The following is a 21,208-nucleotide window of genomic DNA, read 5'->3' on the forward strand; positions in this document are numbered from 1 at the left end:
TGATACGGGTCAATAAAGGAGAAAGAGAGAGAGAGAAAGAGAGAGAGAGAAAGAGAAAGAGAGAGAAAGAGAGAGAAAGAGAGAGAAAGAGAGAGAAAGAGAGAGAAAGAGAGAGAAAGAGAGAGAAAGAGAGAGAGAGAGAGAGAAAGAGAGAGAGAAAGAGAGAGAGAAAGAGAGAGAAAGAGAGAGAAAGAGAGAGAGAGAGAGAGAGAGAGAGAGAGAAGAGAGAGAAAGAGAGAGAAAGAGAGAGAAAGAGAGAGAAAGAGAGAGAAAGAGAGAGAAAGAGAGAGAAAGAGAGAGAAAGAGAGAGAAAGAGAGAGAAAGAGAGAGAAAGAGAGAAAGAGAGAAAGAGAGAAAGAGAGAAAGAGAGAAAGAGAGAAAGAGAGAAAGAGAGAAAGAGAGAGAGAGAGAGAGAGAGAGAGAGAGAGAGAGAGAGAGAGAGAGAGAGAGAGAGAGATAATGTGTATATATATATATATATTCACTGAAAAAACCATAGGTTTCACACATGTTATAGTTAGCGGAAATTTTACTGATAAAAAACCAGTGAAATTCCCCCGTTATAGTTAGTGCAGGCAACTATAACTCACGCGACCGCAATCCTCTGCTGATGCTAATACTGTATTTAGACACTTATTTGCCCATGTCTTCTTCCATACATTTTTAGCTATACATATATTACAAATATTTTTTTTTCATAAAGACACATATGTCATCAGCAGAAGATTGCGGTCGCGTGAGTTATAGTTGCCTGCACTAACTATAACGGGGGAATTTCACTGGTTTTTTATCAGTAAAATTTCCGCTAACTATAACATGTGTGAAACCTATGGTTTTTTCAGTGAATTTGCAAGGTTTTTTAAATGCTAATTCCTAACTATAACGTGTGTGAAACCTATGGTTTTTTCAGTGAATTTGTACGGTTTTTTAAATGCTAAGTTACTTTACGCCATTCGTGGCGTGCGCGCCCACTTAACGCAGTTCGTTCCGTGCGCGCACGGTGCGCTTCGCGCACCGTGCGCGCACAGTAAGCACGCGGTGCTTACTGTGCTTACGTTGCTTATAAGCCATGCACAAATGGTGCCCTTCGGGCACCATTTGCACACGGGGTGGAGAGAGTGTGGATATTTTTTTCTTTTATTATTTTTGTTAAAAATATTGTGGTTTTTCACACCTCTGATAGGCCCTGCACATTTGGTGGCCTGCGGCCACCAAAAGCGCAGGGGGAGGGGAAAATTGTGGATAGTATTTTTTTTTTAACATTTTTTACCGTACGCGTACGGTAAGCGTAATCGGCGAAATTAGCGAAAAAATAAAAATGGCATTTTTGGCCTTGGGGGGTCTTGGGGGACTCCCTCAACATGGCTATGTGTGTGTGAGCTGTCAAAACAGCTCCTTTACATGTGTATTGGTTTTATTTAACAACCTAACTCTCAGTGCGAGAGAGAAAATGGCGGCCGCCGCTTCCTGGTTTCGGCCGATTCGAATGTTTACTAAGATCTAAGAGCCAATCAGAATCGCGCTCGCGCACGCCACCGTACGCGTACGGTAAGCTTACGGTAAGCGTACCGTAAGCTGGCTCAGATATATATATTGATTTAAAGGCTATTTTCTCAGAATCTACTGAACAGATTTACACCAAACCTACAAAAGGCACTTCCTTGACCTGAGGACTACCTCTCTGCCAAATTTCAAGTAATTCTGTTCAGCCGTTCGGGCTGTAGCCCTGTCTAAAGGTCCTATGGAAAAATGCATGGGAAAAACGCGTTTTGGGACCCCCCTTTTATCTCAGCCCCCGCTTGACGAATCCTCCCGAGACTTTCAGGGTAGGAGCGGAGCGTAGCGCCCCACCTATTTTGAGAAATTCGCGAGGATTCGTCGACCGGCGCCAAAGTTATTCAAAATAGAATGTTGCGGATTTCCTATGGAAAAGGGGTCCTAACTATAACTACCTACTGGCGACCGCCAGTAGGTAATATATATATATATATATATATATATATATATATATATATATATATATATATATTCACTGAAAAAACCATAGGTTTCACACACGTTATAGTTAGGAATTAGCATTTAAAAAACCTTGCAAATTCACTTAAAAAACCATAGGTTTCACACATGTTATAGTTAGCTGGACATTTCACTCGTGAAAAACCATTGAAATTCCCCCGTTATAGTTAGTGCAGGCAACTATAACTCAAGCGACCGCAATCCTCTGCTGATGACGTCACATATTACATCACTGTATTTAGACACTTATTTACCCATGTCTTCTTCCATTAATTTTTAGCTATACATATATTACAAATATTTTTTTTTCAGAAAGACACATATGTCATTAGTCATGTAATATCGGACGTCATCAGCAGAGGATTGCGGTCGCGTGAGTTATAGTTGCCTACACTAACTATAACGGGGGAATTTCAATGGTTTTTCACGAGTGAAATGTCCAGCTAACTATAACATGTGTGAAACCTATGGTTTTTTAAGTGAATTTGCAAGGTTTTTTAAATGCTAATTCCTAACTATAACGTGTGTGAAACCCATGGTTTTTTAAGTGAATTTGCAAGGTTTTTTAAATGCTAATTTATGTATGTATTATTATATTTTTTATATATTTATTTTACAATAAACTACCTATGTATATAGTTATAGATTGACTGTATCCTGTAATATGGAATGGCTCAGCTCTTTTTTTTTTAATTTGGATAAAGTTGAACAGCATAGTTAATATCTTCTATAAACTTATAAACAGTTTAAAATGTGGTTTTTTTTTTTGTAAGGGTTTTTCACGGTGCGCGCACGGTGCTCGCATCCCGTGATTTTTTGAAAAAAAATAAAATGATTTTTTTCACCCTTCGGGGTCCTTCAGGGACCCCCTGACAAAGGCTAGGGGGTCAGGAACTCTACCCTGCCCCCTTTTCACGTTCTCCACCTTTCTTTTTCACTGTCACACACAAAATGGCGTTCGACACTTCCTGATTTCGACCGATTCGAATGTTGACTGACATCTAACCACCAATCAGAATTACGCTCGCGGACATTATGGTGCGCGCACAGTGCACGCATATAGATATTTATGTACTTTTAACTGCAATTTTCTCAGGAACTACTGAACAGATTGACACCATATATGCAAAAGGCACATGCCTGACCTGAGGACTACCTCTTTGCCAAATTTCAAGTAATTCTGTTCAGCCGTTCTGGCTGTACCTTCGACTAAAGGTCCTATGGGAAAATGCATGGGGAAAACGCGTTTTGGGACCCCCCTTTTTTCTCAGCCCCCGCTTGACGAATCACCCCGAGACTTTCAGGGTAGGAGCTGAGCGGAGCGCCCCACCTATTTTGAAAAATTCGCGAGGATTCGTCAACCGGCGCCAAAGTTATTCAAAATAGAATTTTCAGATTTTCTATGGAAACACGGTGCGCGCACGGTGAAAAACCTGAAAAAAAAAATATTAATAAATACATAACTTAGCATTTAAAAAACCGTACAAATTCACTTAAAAAAACATAGGTTTCACACACGTTATAGTTAGGAATTAGCATTTAAAAAACCTTGCAAATTCACTTAAAAAACCATAGGTTTCACACATGTTATAGTTAGCTGGACATTTCCCTCGTAAAAAACCAATGAAATTTCCCCGTTATAGTTAGTGCAGGCAACTAAAACTCACGCGACCGCAATCCTCTGCTGATGACGTCAGATAGTACATCACTGTATTTAGACACCTATTTACCCATGTCTTCTTCCATTAATCTTTAGCTATACATATATTACAAATATTTATTTTTCAGAAAGACATATGTAATCAGTGATGTAATATCTGACGTCATCAACAGAGGATTGCAGTCGCGTGAGTTATAGTTGCCTGCACTAACTATAACGGGGAAATTTCATTGGTTTTTTACGAGGGAAATGTCCAGCTAACTATAACATGTGTGAAACCTATGGTTTTTTAAGTGAATATATATATATATATATATATATATATATACACATACACACACACACACATATATACATACACCCAAAAGGAGCGAGACAGCCAGGGATGCAGAAACGATAAAAAAGACAAAAGCACCAGAGAGGCAAACGACCACTACAGAGAGATGGCCAGGGAGGAGACAGAGGCTTATGACATCACAAGGAGTGTGTCAGCCAGGGCATCAGTCGTTAGAGGAGACACTACTCGAGTCCTGACACCAGGAGATTACACTGCCAAACGAGGAGAAACGCTCTTGAAAATGGCACAGCGGAGCAGAGCATCGGAGACACGCCAAACAACACCCCCGGCGAGACTTACTGACGTGAGGACATGTGGGCACTCTGACACACTCTGTACTGAGAGACATCCCGGGACGCTGACAGGACCTTTCATTGAGAGACAACCTGGGGCTGTGACGTAAGCAAGAGCTGATGCTGAGAGGCATAATTGCACTCCGGCAGAAACAGACCAACTCTGACCTCAGAGTGCTCAGTGAAGAAGTAAACAAGTGGGAGGGGTGGGGGAAGCGCACGCGCGCACTCACAGGAGACAACTCTTGCAGCTGGGCAGGCTTGAGCCTTGAAGAAGTAAACAAGTGGGAGGGGTGGGGGGAGTGCACACGTGCCAAGAAGCTGCTGTTTGCTCTTTATGTCGAGAGAGGAAAGCCAGATGGCGCCTCTGCTCGTAACCGCGCATGTAACCGCAAGCTCTAGGCCACAAGCAAAAGCATGTGGTCGGACTTTTTAAAGCCCACTTACATGTCTCGCCAGAGCTCCGCATGCACTGGCTCAGGCGAGACCTAAAAACAAGCAGCCCAACTCCACCCCACCCCCTCCTCCAATGAGCAGTCACATCAGATCTGCCGACTCCACACCTGGAGATCGGTGTTCAAGCCAGTGTCGCTAAATATCTTGTGAATCCGGGCAAGTCATTTAATTACGCCCGTGTCCACTCTTTATAGTTGTACAAATTTACATTAAAAAGCAGCGATCTCGAAAGTGTTTGGCCGAGCAACCATTGTTGTGTGAGGGGGTGGGGCAAGAAGGCACAGGACGATTACTTGTGAGACGCGCAATGTAAATAGACGCGGCATTGTAAATTAAAGGTAAACTAAAGACTGGTAGAGAAATCAAATTAAAAGCAGGTTGGCAAAACGGGGAAGAAATTCATCAAGTCAATCCATAGTCGGTGGCTTGAGTGCCCTATTCCCGCCAGACTAATACTTAAACATAAAGAGAAGATCTGTCAGAGCAAAGTGTGCATCCTGACGGAGCAGCCACCGTGCACGCTGCTGCTCGCTCCCACAGCAATACTCCATGGGAGTGAACAATTGAAAAAAGGTGGGACATACACCCACCATTAGCCATTTGCACACCACGATTTTAAAAAGGCACACACAAAAGCCAATCCAAAAGCATAGGGGGTAGGGAGTCAGACCCCACAAAGTAAATACAACAGATCGCCCGACAGCGCACGCGCTGCAGGCTCGACCTAAAAAGGGAGTGCTTAGGAAGTCCAGTGTTTTTACTGAAAGTTCACTTAATCAAATTAATTCCTGATTATTCAAACACATGAATTCTTCTTATAGATCCAATATAATGCAGGAGCCATGAGCAAAGATAGAATATTTCAAAAAAGATTTTCTTTATTCTTCTCAACATCAAACTGTAACAGCCAACGCATTTCGTTCCGACAAGGGACTGCATCCGGGTTTAGTGATTTCTTAGTGTTTGCTTGTGGGTAAGTGTAAGCCACCCATGAGAAGGCTTTACGTGAAAGAAATGCTGCGTTTTTCTGCTTAACCTGGCAGGTCCCACTTGGGATACAGGTATTCAGACTTCTCCCTTCTCTGCTTTACACTTATCCAAGAAGAATCAATAAGGAATTTTTAATTAACCTTGGGTGATACCACTATTCAACTCGCCTCTTCTTCTGCTTTGTTGCTTACACTAGACCAACTCCGTGCCCTCGCCCCCTGCCACAGTGGCAGTCGCCAAAATTCGACACCACCCTTTCCTTTCACCCACAAGAACTTGCAGTAATGTGCTTTCACCTAATGAAATCTCTCCCAAAAATAATTTTTTCAGTCCTAATATCACCAAGGCTTCTGCAAAATCAGGCTGCCTTCCTGCTGCATGTGCTTTGGCTCCACCTCACCAAACTGGACTGAAGGACCTGCTTCTGTGACTGTGCGTAGGTATAATCATGGGACCTTTCATGTTTCCAACACCTTCATACCCCTACACCTGGAGCCCTCGGCCCCCATAGCCCTTTCATATAGTTAGGAGCGATATGCCACATCCGTCGGTCAAGTCCAACATTGCTTTTAACCAGGTCATAGGTAAAGGAGGACATGCCTCAATCCAACATCTAGAAATCTCCCTTCTAGCAAGAAGTACAAGACAGAACAACAAGCCCCATTGCAGTTGACTCAACATGCTTTGTGATACCATATCCACCCCCACACACAGATGGATTCGAACTCCCAAGATCTCCGCAATGGTATTGCCCACGAACTCTCAGAACATACTAATCACGGGGCAGGTCAAGAATATATGTTCATCGTTGGCTTCTAGGTGACCACATTGCCTACACCTGGAAGTCTGGTTTTGCACAAATCTAATCTAATTTAGCCAGCCTTCCAGCCAAAACCCACAAATACCTTATAATCGGCATTCAGTAGTGATACTGGCTGATAGGAGTCAGCCCTTCTAGTGACTTTAGCAGGCTTTAAAATCAGGACTAGTGTAGCTTCTTTCCACGAGTCAGGGATTCGAGCATTCCCCCGATAGACTGAGTTTAACAGTTCCACCCATACAGGTAGAATCTTTTCTTTCAGGAGTTTATAAACCTCCGCGGGCTATGTGTCAGGACCGGATACCTTCCCATTCCTAATATGGACCACTAGATGCTCTAGATTTCCTCTTCTCCAACCTGAGCCTCCAGAAACTCCCTATTCAACATCTCGAACACGGGGAGGTTCCTGTCCCTCAGCCATTCCTGGAGCCTTTCCGAGCTTGGAGATACCTCTTCTGCATACAGATCTGAAAAGAGAAACCAAATGCGCCTGCATTTCATCAGCTTTATTGGAGATATCCCCCTGGGAATTAATTATCAACTCCTTTATGGTGTTCCTAGACCTCACAGGTCTCGCCTGACGCTGCCTCTATGGACTCAGGCATGGGCCATTCTGCAGCGATGGAGCTCCTACATGGCTTCCTCCCAGTGCGCTATCCCCGCACTGACCGCTACGTCGGGAGACAGAGTGGCAAACATAGCATACAAAGAGGAAAAGAAAAATACTAGTGTGCAGCTACTGGCTCCCTCTCATGCCAAGTGGGTCAAATGCATACTTTCTATGGGGTCTTATTCTGGGAGAAACATGGGGGACATGCATTAGTGGCCGCGAGCTCCCCATGATTTACAGCTAACTCATAGCCGTAGATCAATGGATAACGTACAATCATCCTAAATTAAATGCTTCCAAAACTGAAATACTGACCTTCAGTGAATGGAAGAGTTATAATCTGCTCCGATGAACCGGGTTCTCCTCTGAATATAACTAAAGAAGTCTGAAATGTTTCAATGGTCTGACTCTGCACTTTCCATGATGCTAAAGTGCACAGTGAGTCCTGGGCTCACTGTGCCACTGGAATCAAGCTATCCTGGCTGAAGAAGGGTGAAACCCCGAAACCGGTCCTAGGATGCTTGTTTCCGGTCCAGGGAGGACCTGGCTTGGCAGTTCGGGCTGGGCTGTTCCCATGAGTCACAGGGTCAAGACTGATTTGCATATGGCCAGGTCTAAACTGGGGTGGCATGGTGAGCAAAAGAATGATGGATTTAACCCAGATCTCTTGACTGGGGGTGAATGTTTTGATTTGTTCTGCATTCCGTCCCTCAATTGTGTGTCTTTGCTTTAGTCATTTTTAGGCATCGCCTGCACATTGCTTGCGCCGAGCTTGTGACATCAATTGTATTTAAAATAAATATTAAAAGAGGCCTACATCCTACCCTACTTTTCATTTGTTCACGTGCTTGCCACTTACTTTTCCTGTTTCTACTGGTTGTAGCATGCCATAGCGTTCCCACCCCTAGCCCGCTGTTATCTCACATATTGATATAAGCATCCTCTTGTGTCAAAATACAGTTGCGTCATCAATAAAAAACAGACAAACACCTTTTCTTGTGGGAAAACGGATGCAGGTTTATTCACATTCCATTATGCATATATATACAGGTAGGGTTAGCCTACGGGTGATCATCTGAGTGCAGCGCTGTTAAGGACTAACTTCTAACACACCTCCTGGAACAATCTCCAGCCAACGGGCGTTACGTTGCCATCTCATTATTTATCCAGTGCTGTATATTACATATTGGGGCTGCGGCCCAATGTTTTTTTTTTTCATGTGTTTGCTGCACCCGTGCCACCCACGGAGCGAGGTAAGGCCAACCCCCAGCTGTCAGGTACCAACTGTCCCTTTCAGGATGAAGGGGTCACGGTTGCGTTCTTCTCATGACCCTCATGACCTGAGGATCTCATTTTTTCTAGCAGCCCCATCGGCCTCTGATGGGGAATGAATAGCCTTTTTGCATAAAAATCCCCCAGAAGACCCTCCAAGGCTCCGAGTGGCCTACTGCGACCCTGGGTTCCCCGCCTGTGTAGTTCTAGTGTTCAATCCCCACATCCAAATGCTTTAGGGCACACCAAATGTTCCTCACAAACACCTCATTGCCCTGGTTTGATAGGTCCACTCCATCGAGCGCAAAGTAGTCAGGTGTCTTTGTGCACAGCTGACCAGGTTTCACAAACCCAAATCCTGAGTTCCTCGTGAACTTCTGCATTACGGCGTTCATCCTTCTCCTTGAGGCTTCTAGTGCTGAGCGCGAGCGAGCCCCCCGCCAATCACCCCTCGGTATTATCTCTGACCAGATCATGTCGCAGGGGGTGAATTCCGCTGCCAATCTAGTCATTGTCACCCTCATGTCGTGCAGCAGCTGGCCCCTGCCAAGTGTGGTACGATAATTTCCCCCTAGGTGTATCACCAGTAGGTCTGGCCCTTCTGCGCCTGCCACCATGGTATGCTTTATTTTGGGTTCTAGCACAGCCGACTTCATGCCTGGGGTGCTGATCCATGTCACTTGTGTACTAGCGGGTCCGCTCCACCCATTCGTGGTTGCCCATCTTGCTGCCCTAACCGCGAAGGAGTGGCCGATCACCTAGACTCTTGTACCTGCATGCAATGAAAAGGAATGCTTAGAGCACCAAACTGGGTGTAATCACCCTATAACCCTTCCTTCTTTGTGCTGTGCTCATGTTCACTGCGATTTTACCCCTCAACTCTTCCCATCAAGCCTGACCTGTGGCTGGCGCTTCGGTACGTCGTTTAACACACTTTCTGTTTACAAGGTTTGTCACCACACACACTAAAACATCTACCTCTATATTGCAATCTCATGCCGATTGCACTTCACATCTTTGTCACATTGTCAATTTGCCACCACCTTTGTCGTTATGCAGATGTGGTGGCTTGCCTGCAGGGGAAATGCCTGGCGCCCAAGTTTCCTTACTTTCCTGGTGACTGGTGTGTACCTTCGTAGATCTCCATCCCTGCTAATGGTCGAATGTAAAGCTTGTATTTGTCTGATGTCCAACCATCAATGTGTTTTATTCTGTCACGAGGTAGGCCTTCCCTGAAAGCGGTTGTTGCTGCCCCTATCCTAAATGAATGTGTGGAGTAGGCTCCCTTGGTGTAACCTGCTTTTTTCAGGGCTTGGGCCAGGATTCTGCTTAGGGTAAGAGATGGTGGATTAAGCGCAATTTACCCTGTTCCTTCTTGGGGACAACACCTAGTGGTGAAACAATCAAGTTCTCGAGTGGGGTGTATTCAAAAGGGCCTGCTACTCTCCTTAACTGGCATTCTTTCGCCAATTTACTGTCCACTACCAACGGCAGGTCCGTGGCAGATCTCAGATTTTTTGCCATCCTCACTACTAGTGGTCCTGTGTAAGGGATTGTGAGTCCATCCTTAAAACCACTGAATAGTAAATCTTGTGTGTCATGCCAGGGGTATTCCGCCAGTAATGCTACTAAGATGTCAAACGTAATGGGAGAGGGGGCGATGGTGTGATTGAACTTATATCTGCTTGGTGCTGGGCCCTACATCCCAAGGTTAATCCTGCCCTGGGCCCCATCTCCCGCAAGCTGATGCTGGGTGGGTGCCGGCGCACTTGGCACATGTGTAACATAACTTGCATGCTGTCCCCCATGTGAATGCCCTGTTGTTGTACAATCAGCATACTGTGCTGCTCTGCCTCCAGGTGTGCTGGCCCCTGTAACCAAACCCCCTCCTGCTCCTTCGAAAGGGCTGCCTCCATGCTGAGATATCCTTCCTATAGTATGTGCTGCCCTGTGAATACCTGCCTTTGTGTATAAGATTTATGTCCCCAGTCCCTGCTGGTGGTAGCATTTCTGTCCCCCATGATTTGCATCCATAATTCAACGTCCTTGCTGTCCCATGTCATTGTGTGTGTGTGTGTGTATTCCATTTTCTGCCTGAAATCTCCATCATATGTTAGCCACCCTGTCCCACCATTCAGCTTGCCCTCCTCTTGGATGATCCTGTTGTAGCTGCACAATGCTGGGCCCTGCTCAGGGAACGTTTCCATTATTATGGTTGACAGGATTGAAAATGCATCGAACCAGTTGTCTAGCGTCTGCTCGGACTTTGTCTGCACCTGGGTTTCTTGTCCTCCACCTTGCCTGTCAACATGGTTGTGTCAGTACCCTCTTTGCTGTGCATTAGTATTGAGAACATATCTATGAATTCCCATTTCCAAATCCTCTCCTTTGCGGCTAATAGTATTCTCAACGCTAGTGATGTCCTGGCGGACAGGATGGGCGCTGGTGGCGCATAGACTACCTGTGCAGTATCTGCACTTACGTTCCCTCCCTGATCTGTCACAGTTCTTCCTGTGCCACTACCCTCTGTGGTGCCTGTGCTAGCGCTTGTTGGGGTGTTCTTCTCGGGGTTGGCTTGCACTGCTCATTCGCCCTGGCCCCAAACAGAGCTCGGGCCTTGCCCCCTGTTGTCACTCTCTTCCTGTCTGCCAACGCTCTGGACTTAGTTAGGGTTTTTACCGTGGCCATCAGTCCTTGCATCACGTCAACCATCTTACCCAACTGCCCATTTATCGTCGATTTCTTTTGGCTGCCGAGTTGCTTCGCCTGGTCATTTGCGCTGGGCAGCTTCGGGGGCTGGGTCATAACCTGTTGGCTTGCTGAGCTGGGTTGCGGCAAACTGATCAATGATGGGTTTGAGGTTAGTGATGCCTTCCTTGCTTTCCTCTGCTTCGGCATACTGCTGGGTCTCGTTGTCCTTCCCCTCTTGCAGGTGGTGAGGGGAGGTCCTGGCTCAAGGAAGCCACACCAGAGTCTGAGCCTTGTGGTCTTCCAGAGTTGCCAGCTGCTCTGTTGTGGAGTGCCAAGAGAGTTGCAGATCCTTGATCCGCCAGAGCCCGTATGGCCCAGTTGGCTCCCCAAGCCTGCGCCAACACTGTAAATTCTGCCCAGAAGGCTGCATTCGCCACCTCACTTGTTTCTGATCCAGGGTCGGGGGTCTCGTCCATGGAGAATAGAGCTGGCAAGCTTTGCTACTCCATTCCAGTCTGGTTTTGTGTGGCGCTGGGAATGCTGCCTTCTACTCTGCTGCCCTTGCTCGTTCACCCACGCTTGAAGCGATCTAGCCTGTAATACCAAAATTAATCTAATCAAGACGATGTGGGCCAATATTTTAGGTGCACTGGCAGGCTATTCGAACCACATTAACTACTGCTAGATGTACATTTGATTACGCTCTACTTCTAGTGGCCCATCGTCACCAACCACTGATCAATAAACACATGTTAATACAAGAAGGAGCATATGAATAATACAATGATTTGACAATAAAATATATTGCATTATCCTGTGTATTGTCCAAACAAAACTTTTCCAGTAGAATAAAATCTGATTCTTTGTCTTTTATTCGATTATTTCAATCAACTTCACCATTAAGTTATTACAGTAAACAGCCGACGCGTTTCGTCCCCATCTGGGACATCATCAGGGCTGTAAAGCAAATAATATATAATCAAAAATTCAATCAAAAAATACAAGACAGAATTAAAAATATAAATTCAGTGGTAATGAACAATAACAATGGCGTATGGTACACACTTCACAAAACACCAATTCAGATCACAAAATGTTATACATCTACCTACTGAACATTCTTAACATTCCAATTATAAAAGTGTATCACTGTGATCATAAGCATGAGGAAACAAACAATTCTTAATATATATTGTATTAAGGCAGAGAGTTATATCACAATTAAAAATTCTTATTCTTCGTATTTCCGAATTCTTAAAGCTAATCGTTAAATTGTGTAAACCTGTGTTCTGAAACAAACAAACCCCCAAGTGATCCTCACTTCATTGAATTTTTGATTATATATTATTTGCTTTACAGCCCTGATGATGTCCCAGATGGGGACGAAACGCGTCGTCTGTTTACTGTAATAACTTAATGGTGAAGTTGATTGAAATGATGAAATAATCGAATAAAAGACAAAGAATCAGATTTTATTCTACTGGAAGAGTTTTCTTTTGGACAATACACAGGATTATGCAATATATTTCATTGTCAAATAATTGTATTATTCATATGCTCCTCCTTGTATTAACATGTGTAGCCTGTAATACCTCTCTCCGGCTCACTTCGCTCAATGGTGCACTTTCGGCTTGTCTGGAATGAGAAAGGAACTTAGGCTGTCCAGCCCATGCAATACCTGTGTTGACCCTGGCCTCAGAGTTCCCTCTTGTAGTAACCCGGCGCACACTTTCCCTAAATTCTGTAGTTGTCCACCGATGCATCTTAAAAATAAAACAACAAACAAATGCCTGTCAAGAACAACATGCAACATTCATTTTGAAGTATTCATTTTTGCCTGAAAACAGCAGAGCAGTGCCAACTAGTGGCTTAAACAAGTCATGGCACCGTAGAGGATGAGAGCATGTGATGGGCTCCGTAGGTGCCGAAACCCGGGCTCCGTGCTTTAATTGCAATAATAAATTTAAACAGAAACAGGTTAACCGATGAGGGACTGGATGAAACACACGTTTTTGCCCCTAACAATCCAGTTCGCATATAAACACTCTGACAATTAAAATGCCACGAAGACACACTCCTAGCAAATTGTGCTCCAGCAATGTCTGATAGCATAGCAGAAGAGATTTCTTCAAAGTGGAATTAGGCTAATGGTACTGGATGGATGCCCAACCTGTGGCCACAGCCAAGAAAGAGACCCCCCACCCCTGTCGCGCAACATTTAACCCTGAAAAACACACTGGAACTATTTGATCGGTTGGGAGGTGGTGAGGAGCGGGTACATGGCAATTGGCCGGCAGCATCCTAAATTCCTGCTGCCTGGATATTTGCTTAAAATTGGACAGAGTCAATCAGGGGCAGGATGCATGGCCAGCAGCATACCCACTTAAAGGTTTCCTGGCCAGTTAAACCCAACTGGGGCCGTACTGCCGGCAAACGGAATAACACAATTGCATCGGGGTAGGGAGTCTCAGCGGGTGTCAAACTCAGTCGGAGGCAGAGACATCGGCCCGCCACATCGTGCGGGGTTGTGGCAGCTCCTGCGGGCTTCCAGATGCTAAATACTGACCCCTGGAGCTCAAAATAACCCCACTGCAGTGACCCTGTACCACGACATCGTACCCGGAGGCCTGAAACTGCCACCTGAAACCCCATTCGCGCACAAACGGCCCCCTTTGCACACCCGGAGGCCTGAATCTGCCTTGTGCACTGTGACAAGCCATGTGAGCCCCCCATCAATAGAGTTTGTGGCCACCCCCACTGCTGAGGGAAAGGCCAGCAATACAGGCCCGAGATGGCCGCCCCTTTTCCCCCCCTGCAAGCCGGGGTCAAAGCTGCAGCCCATCCATATGTGAACGGGTGGCAATTTGGAAATCCCCAGAAGCAGGGGGCAACTCAACCAACTTTGACACGACTCAGGAACCCAACACTACCAGAGGTGATGTGACCAAATTCCTCCGCTGGACCCGACATGATCCAGGCCAGCTTGACTAAATTCCTCTGCTGCTGGCCGGAAAAGAAGAATGCCTAGGATAGATGCCCACCTAAATAGTCTGCAGCCTACCGGAAGTGCGTCGTACCTGGGGAGGAGAGATCTCACCCGTGCGGTTGCCCCCCATTCCGACTAGGTGGCCACAGAAAAAATACTAAACCCCTCCAGGGGCAGAGGGGGGGAACGCTAAGGGGCGGTCCCCTCAAGTGTCCCCCTGCGGGAATGTGGCCATGAACCTTTCTTGTTGCTGCTGGTATGCTCTTCTTATCAGTGTCCCACAGCCCAAGGACTCAAATCAGCCGCTTTTGTAGAACTCCTTTCAAAATGGTTAGCAAGTGTGAGCAGCCCTTCTTGTCCCCTCCAACCGATTCCGCAGGCGCAATAGCGTGTTCTCTCTCCCGCGCCACTCCTCCCACAGATTCTTATCACCTACAACAGTCCATGTATCGGACGCTATCAGCACAGACTACTAACAGCCCCCCAAACACAAACACACTGGAGGGAGCCGAGTCCCAAGCTATCTCCCCACTCCAAGCACAGACTGCCCCTGCAGCTCGCATTCACTTCCCAGAGTCCTTGTCCCTACTTGTCACATGTGTTTGCCAAAGTCTCCCACCTCCAGCAATTGTTCTTTGTTTTGCGTAATTGTGCTAGTTTCAGCTCTTTTTATGAGGTTTGTTGATGCACATTACAGTGTTAAACAAAGGACACTGGTTCTCACTGATCTTGTTTAGACGATAGGTACAGACAGTGACGTCACCGTGTGCAATAAATGCGTAAATGCAGGTTCTAATTTCTGAAAGTGATTTATTACAGCATACATCACTGCTACATCAGGGTGTGCAGTGTGAACCCAGTGTAAAGAAAAAAACACAAACAAAGTAGTGAGACAGAGTAAGTGAATGTGTGTTGACATACAAAACTCCTCAGAAAATTCAGAATTTGCTCGAACCGGGCAGTTTATACACGGATTGCCCTTCACTACTGGTGAGGGCCCATGTGATAAGGACCTCATTCTTGAGCCACCCAGTGGGGTCCTGTCTCCTTCCCAGCCTTGCCTTTGGTGGGACTCTGCTGTGTCGGTGCACCGAGCAATGTTTGCCGTTGCACGGACAAGAGTGCACACTGCATTGCCAGCAACCATAAACGAAAGTGCCAGGAGGCAAAATCACACTACCTCTGACCCTATCGTCTTACAGGAAGCAATGGCAATCTCTGAAACCATTTACATTATAGGAATAGACCTACTAGACAGGGGCATCACAGAAAGTTATAACATTTAACTACATTCAAATGTTCATAATAAAATGTACAATTACAAAAATAACATGAAATCCCCAGTAAATAAAAGTAATTGTGTTTAATTTTTGGATATAGCAAAGCAATGCCCATCATTGAACACTTCAGCCATCAATGGTGTGATGTGATCTATAGGTCCATCATTCTGCACTTAACAATTCTATGTGGCTCTAATTTAATCTAAATAATAATTGAACCGCCTACAAATCAGTCGAGATTGTGAGCTTTAGGTAAGAGTGTAGCCACCAAAGTAAGAAGGAACTGACGTGCGGTTTTGTCTAAATGTATTACAGAGTTTGACACACTATTTTAACATTTCTTCCCATGTGAATTATGTAGTTTTTGTCTGGGTGTTTGAAAGTGCTTAGAAGCTCTTGGCGATGCATCTATGTTGCTTGGTTTTCAGCATCAGTGGGATTGGTTGCCAGAAGAGATGGCTTACTTCTCCCAGCCTCCCCTCTTCCCTCGTACACCTCTTTCATACCAGCTTCTTCCCTCCCTTCTTTCTCTTCTCTCCCCTAATTCTGTTCTCTCCCCTCCTCCTTCCCACAGCACATCAACTGCCCATCATCCATTTCAGCACTTTCATTTCTCATCCACAATTCGTTATCTTTTCTCCACAACTCTTACCACCCAACCTTACTCCTTTTCTCACCCAGTCTGTCCTTCTGCCTTAGCCCTTCTTCTCTCCTAAGCCTCTCCACCACTCATCTTTAGAAATACTTATTCTCCTTCCAACAGCTCCTCCTTTCATCCCTTCTGCACCACGCAGTTTGGCTTCCCTCTCCCCACCCAGCACAGCCCTTTCTTCCTTTCATTGCCCCTTTCTATCCCAGGTTCTTACGCCTTTAACCCATTAGTCACCCCTCGTAATCCTCCTCTCTCTCAATTCCATTTCCTTCACCCTCCTCCTCACATCAGAACTTCTCCTTCAGGCTGCTTACCTGAGCTCACCCTTCAATTTCTTCTCACACACACCCTTTGTTTCCCCTTCTTATTCCTTCGGCTTCTCCTCCTATCATTCTAATTACTTTGCTCGTTCTCAGACATCCTCTTCTCCCGCTCCTCTACCTGGGCCTTTATGCCCGCTCACCCCTCATTGTGCTTATTCACCCCCGGAATCTCCTCATCTACCCTTCAGCCCGTTCTCTCCTGCTCCACAGCTCATCCCCCTCTTGCCCCTCACTCTCTAGTCTGGCATGTCACTATCCTTCATCTCTCCTTCCCTCACGTTCTCCATTCAACAAGCACACAAAAAAGACAATGAAGAGAATTCGCATAGTTAAACCTATTGGCTTTCCACTGCTTGTTTACTTGCCTGGTGTGCCGTTTGGCACCCCATCACCCCTTCATACCTCCACAAAACACACACGAACATAGCCATTCGCAACGACAACTTGGCATTAGAGTGACCGAGCTACGCTGTGAGTGAATCAAATTGTTTGGGCGAGGAGCTGAGAAGTTTGTGCTCAGAAGATAGTCAACCACTGCTAAGATGTGTGACTGATCTGTGAACACAACTGACTATACATGCAAGGTCCGGCTCTGATCACAACCTATTTCTTTGAGATTATATCTGACTGACTGAAATGCTTATAAAGCGCACTATTGCAGAGGCGTCTTGGCGCGGAGGTGAGTGAGAGTCAACCATGTAACTGAAGGGTCTTATGGCATTAAAAAGAGCCACGTCTTTATCGATTTTCTGAAAAGGGCCCTATTTGGCTGTAGTCTAATCGCCAAGGGGAGGGAGTTCCATAAGATGGATGTTTGATATGAAAAACCCTTTCCTCCCCATCTGGCTTTCTTTATTTTCGGAACGTGAACCAATCCTGCATTAGCAGACCTGAGACAGCGTTGCGGCTGGTATAGAGGAAATAGGCTTTGAATATCCGCAGCTCCACCTCCGTACAGAGCCTTATGCACTAAACAAAGTGCTTTAAAGGTCACTCTCAGACGGACTGGGAGCCAGTGGAGCTGCTGGATAGCTGCAGACGTGGGGTGATGTTTGGGTAAATCGAGCAGAACCCGAGCCGCGGCTTTCTGAAGTGACTGAAGTTTAGCAATCTGTCCTTTATCAGCTCCTAAATACAGGACGTTACAGTAGTCTACTCTGGAAAGAACCAGGGCTGCGACAACTGTTTTCCTAAGTGATAAAGGTATCAATGGCAGGATTTTGCGCAAGACTTCTAGGGTAAAGAAACATACAAAGGATTCTTGATATAACTGTGGGGCAAGTTTCAGATCCTTGTCAAACATAACACCAAGGTTCCTGGCCTTGAACACAGGGACTGGACAGTTACCAGCCTCCGGAGGCCACCATGCTTGATTCCATACTGACATTTTATACCCAAACTCAATGACCTCCGTTTTTTCGGTGTTAAGCTTCAAGAAATTCAAGTTCATCCAAGCCATCACATCCGTGAGGCAGTTGCGAAATCTGTCAGCTGTTAAATACACACTTTGTGTTACAGACACCACTAACTGGGTGTCATCTGCATACGACACCAGCATAGGTCCATGTTCTTAGATTAATCGTGTCAATGGTCTAACATATAGGTTAAACAGTGTCGTAGACAAACTAAAAATACTAACCAATACCAAACAATGACCACTAGCTTAACCACGGACGTAGGTTTCCAGATCAATGTGTTAGACTTGTCTTCTGATTCTTCTAGACCTTTCTGCAGCTTTTGACACTGTTTATCACAACACTCTCCTCAACACTCTTCAACAGAGAATGGGTTTGGAAGGCACAGTGCTTAAATGGTTTGCCTCATGCCTCACTGACAGATTCCAAATGATCAAAATAGCGAACAGTCTATTGTCTTCATTGGTGGTAGGTCAAAGCGTCCCTCAAGGTTCTATCCTTGCACCCACTTTGTTCAATCTCTATTTGGAACCATTGGGAAATCTAAGTAAATCTGGGATGCGTTATCTCTATGCGGATGACACTCAAATCTACCTTAAGGTGTCTTCCGCACACGATATCTCAATCCTCAACTCTATCCAAAACAGGTTGTTATCTCATCAACTCATTCTGAATCCATCCAAAACTGAATTCATCCTCCTCCCTACCTCACTCTCTCCTCCTCCTGTTCAATCTTGGAGGGATCCATTGAATTTACCCAACACTAAACCTATTGTTGCCGACAGCGCAAAATCCCAGGGGGTCATACTTGACAAAAAGTTCAATCTATTCTCCCACATCAATTCCATGGCAAAGAATGCACGATACCAACTGCGCCTTCTCTGGGAGATTCATCGTTTATTTCCAGAGCAAGACCTACAAACCTTGGTCCAATCTCTGGCTCTCTCTAGATTGGACTATTGCAATTCTCTTCTTGCTGGCCTTCCCAAATTCCAACTTTCCCCTCTTAAATCCGTTCTCCATTCAGCGGCTCGTTTTATATTTGGGGCCAAAATAAATGACCACATCACATCCATTTTATTTTGTCTTCTCTTCAATGGCTTCCCATCAAGGCAAGATCAAGCTACAAGACTGCCTGTATCACCCACAAAGCCTTGCACACTTCCTCCCCTCGATACCTGGCGAATAAACTGAAAATCTCTTGAGGCTCTAGACCGTCTTGTAATGTGGAAAATGTACTGCTTGAGCCACCCGCCTTCAAAAGGGAAAGATCGATAGCGCAATCCTTCTCAGGCAATGCAGTGAGAATCTGGAACTCGCTTCCTTCACTACACCATACCACCACCTCTACCAGGAACTTTAAAACTGACCTCAAATCTCTTCTCTTCCAAAGACACTTCCAGAACTAATACACCCCTTTTCATTTCCTTCAAGGAAGCTCTTTCATTATTGTAAATATGTAATCTTTGCCTGTACAATCTTCATCCTATTGTGTTTTTGTGTGTGACTGCCATCTATTATTTTATTGTACCCGTTCTTGTTTCTCGTTTGTTTATGCTCCTCATGTAACGTACTTGGTTCTATTGTGAAGCGCTCTGACACCTTTGGGTAAATTGCGCGCTATATAAAAAGGCATTAAATAAATAAATAATCGCCGTAAAGCGCTTCCATGCCTCGCTGGGGGTGGTAAGTGCCATTATAAATAAAATTACAATACAAAATAGTTGCCACGATCACGTTGGTGTCTACGTTTGACAGGATTCACTGCTTTAAAACAACAAACTACCTTTGAAAGGGTATCTGTAGTTGGGATATTAAAGAAGTGGAAAAACTAAAAGGGAAGGGCATCAGACACAGTGAAATCTCAAAGCAAAGATTGGTGGGGGGCACCTTGCCTGCTACTGGGGAGAGGATGTGGTCAAGTCGGCTAAACTGCCGACTTTGGTGCTGGAAACCAGAGTGCGAGCCTCAAGGTCGCGTCCACATTCTGTGATTCTGGGCAAATCACTTAATCTCGCCGTGCCCAAATGTGTAATGTAAATACGCCGCTCATGTAAAGCGCTCCAATACCTTCGGGTCGAGTTCGCGCTATATAAATATGCACACACAAAATATACTGCAAGCTGACAGTTCTCCACCCTGGCCGCACAGGCGGGAGGCGCAACGACATAATAGTAGACCCAGGACTCTAGGTCTTGAAAAGGTCACCCTGCGCTCCCCTATCCCATGCGTTTTACCATTCTGCGCGAGGCGGCGTCCACTGGTGATGGGAGCAGAAAGTGGCGGTGCTGGTGGTAACAGCGACTGAGAGCCCCAGGACCGGCCTGCCTGAGCCGGTGGTGGATAGCGCAGATTGAGCGGTGCATTTCGAAGTGCAGTAGTCAAACTAGATGTAGTGGTTGGAAGGTGACACGGGGGTGTGCCCGGGGCGTAGAACAGACATGTGCAGGAGTGCCAAACGCCATGTGCAATAGACATGGAAAGGAGTCGACGGCTACTTTTATTGTATCGCAAAGATGCGGCCATATTTGTAGTATATCTGTCCCTATATATTGCAAACACAACGGATTGGTTACTCTAAATCCAAAGGTTCCAGTGCGCGATTCGGTTTAACGTTTCTTATTTTGCTCGCTATCAATTAGAAACTATTGTTGTACTTATCGGGTATTCGATAAACGCGTAGAACTTTACCATTCCCTTTACTTTTTACTCCTCCACTATTTACACAATTTCATACCAGTCAGCGAATATGCGCGATATCGCAGTCAAGCCCCTATCTCTTATCTGATTAAATGGCTGCTGAAAGTAATATGAGGTTTCGCTTTCGAAAATGTTACTGTGCTGCTAAACAGTCCAATGAGGAAGGTAGGTACAAAACTTTGTGAACCAATCATTGTGAGGAAATGGACTGATCCGATGTCGTTGAGACCAGTCAGGTTTCAAATTGGATCGAAAGGGCGGGGCTACGGTGTCTTTTTCATCGGGTTACGAAAAAGTAGCGTCATCCTAATGTAGAACTAGAGTACTAACTTTCTGTGCGGGCATTACTACAATTAAAGAGAAGCAGCCACATATGTCATTCTGCTGAAAAGGAAGCTGTGGAATTTCTAGCATTTCCGAACGGAAGAGTTTAAACATTATTACATTACCACTTGGCTGCTAAGCCCTTTTTTGGATGTTTGGGACAGTTCTTGCTTAAACCTCCATCATTTTTTTTTCAGTTTTATATGGCATTAATTCGACCCAAATGTTTTGGAGTGCTTTACGAGAGCACCAGTTACATTCCACGAGGTCACGTTAGCAGCTGTGCCAAGTCTCACGCATTAGGGGTTAGAGTAAGTATTCCTGATGTTTGCCCACATTTTCCGCCAGGGCCGAGAATGCTCACGCAAATCAGCTGATCAATT

The 21,208-nt window shown here is 45.4% G+C and overlaps 1 protein-coding gene across 1 annotated transcript in view; it reads right to left on the minus strand.

Annotated features, from left to right (window-relative positions):
* The window catches only part of FH (fumarate hydratase), a 375,622-nt gene extending 355,350 nt beyond the window's left edge, over positions 1–20,272 (minus strand). Inside the window, exon 1 of the mRNA XM_085612182.1 lies at positions 20,039–20,272. Coding sequence (XP_085468308.1) covers positions 20,039–20,167 — 129 coding nt within the window. The 5' untranslated portion in view covers positions 20,168–20,272. The remainder of the gene's footprint in view (positions 1–20,038) is intronic.
* Between the last annotated feature and the right edge of the window lie 936 nt (positions 20,273–21,208).

Source organism: Triturus cristatus, chromosome 6, assembly GCF_964204655.1.
Source record: "Triturus cristatus chromosome 6, aTriCri1.1, whole genome shotgun sequence".
Taxonomy (NCBI): domain Eukaryota; kingdom Metazoa; phylum Chordata; class Amphibia; order Caudata; family Salamandridae; genus Triturus; species Triturus cristatus.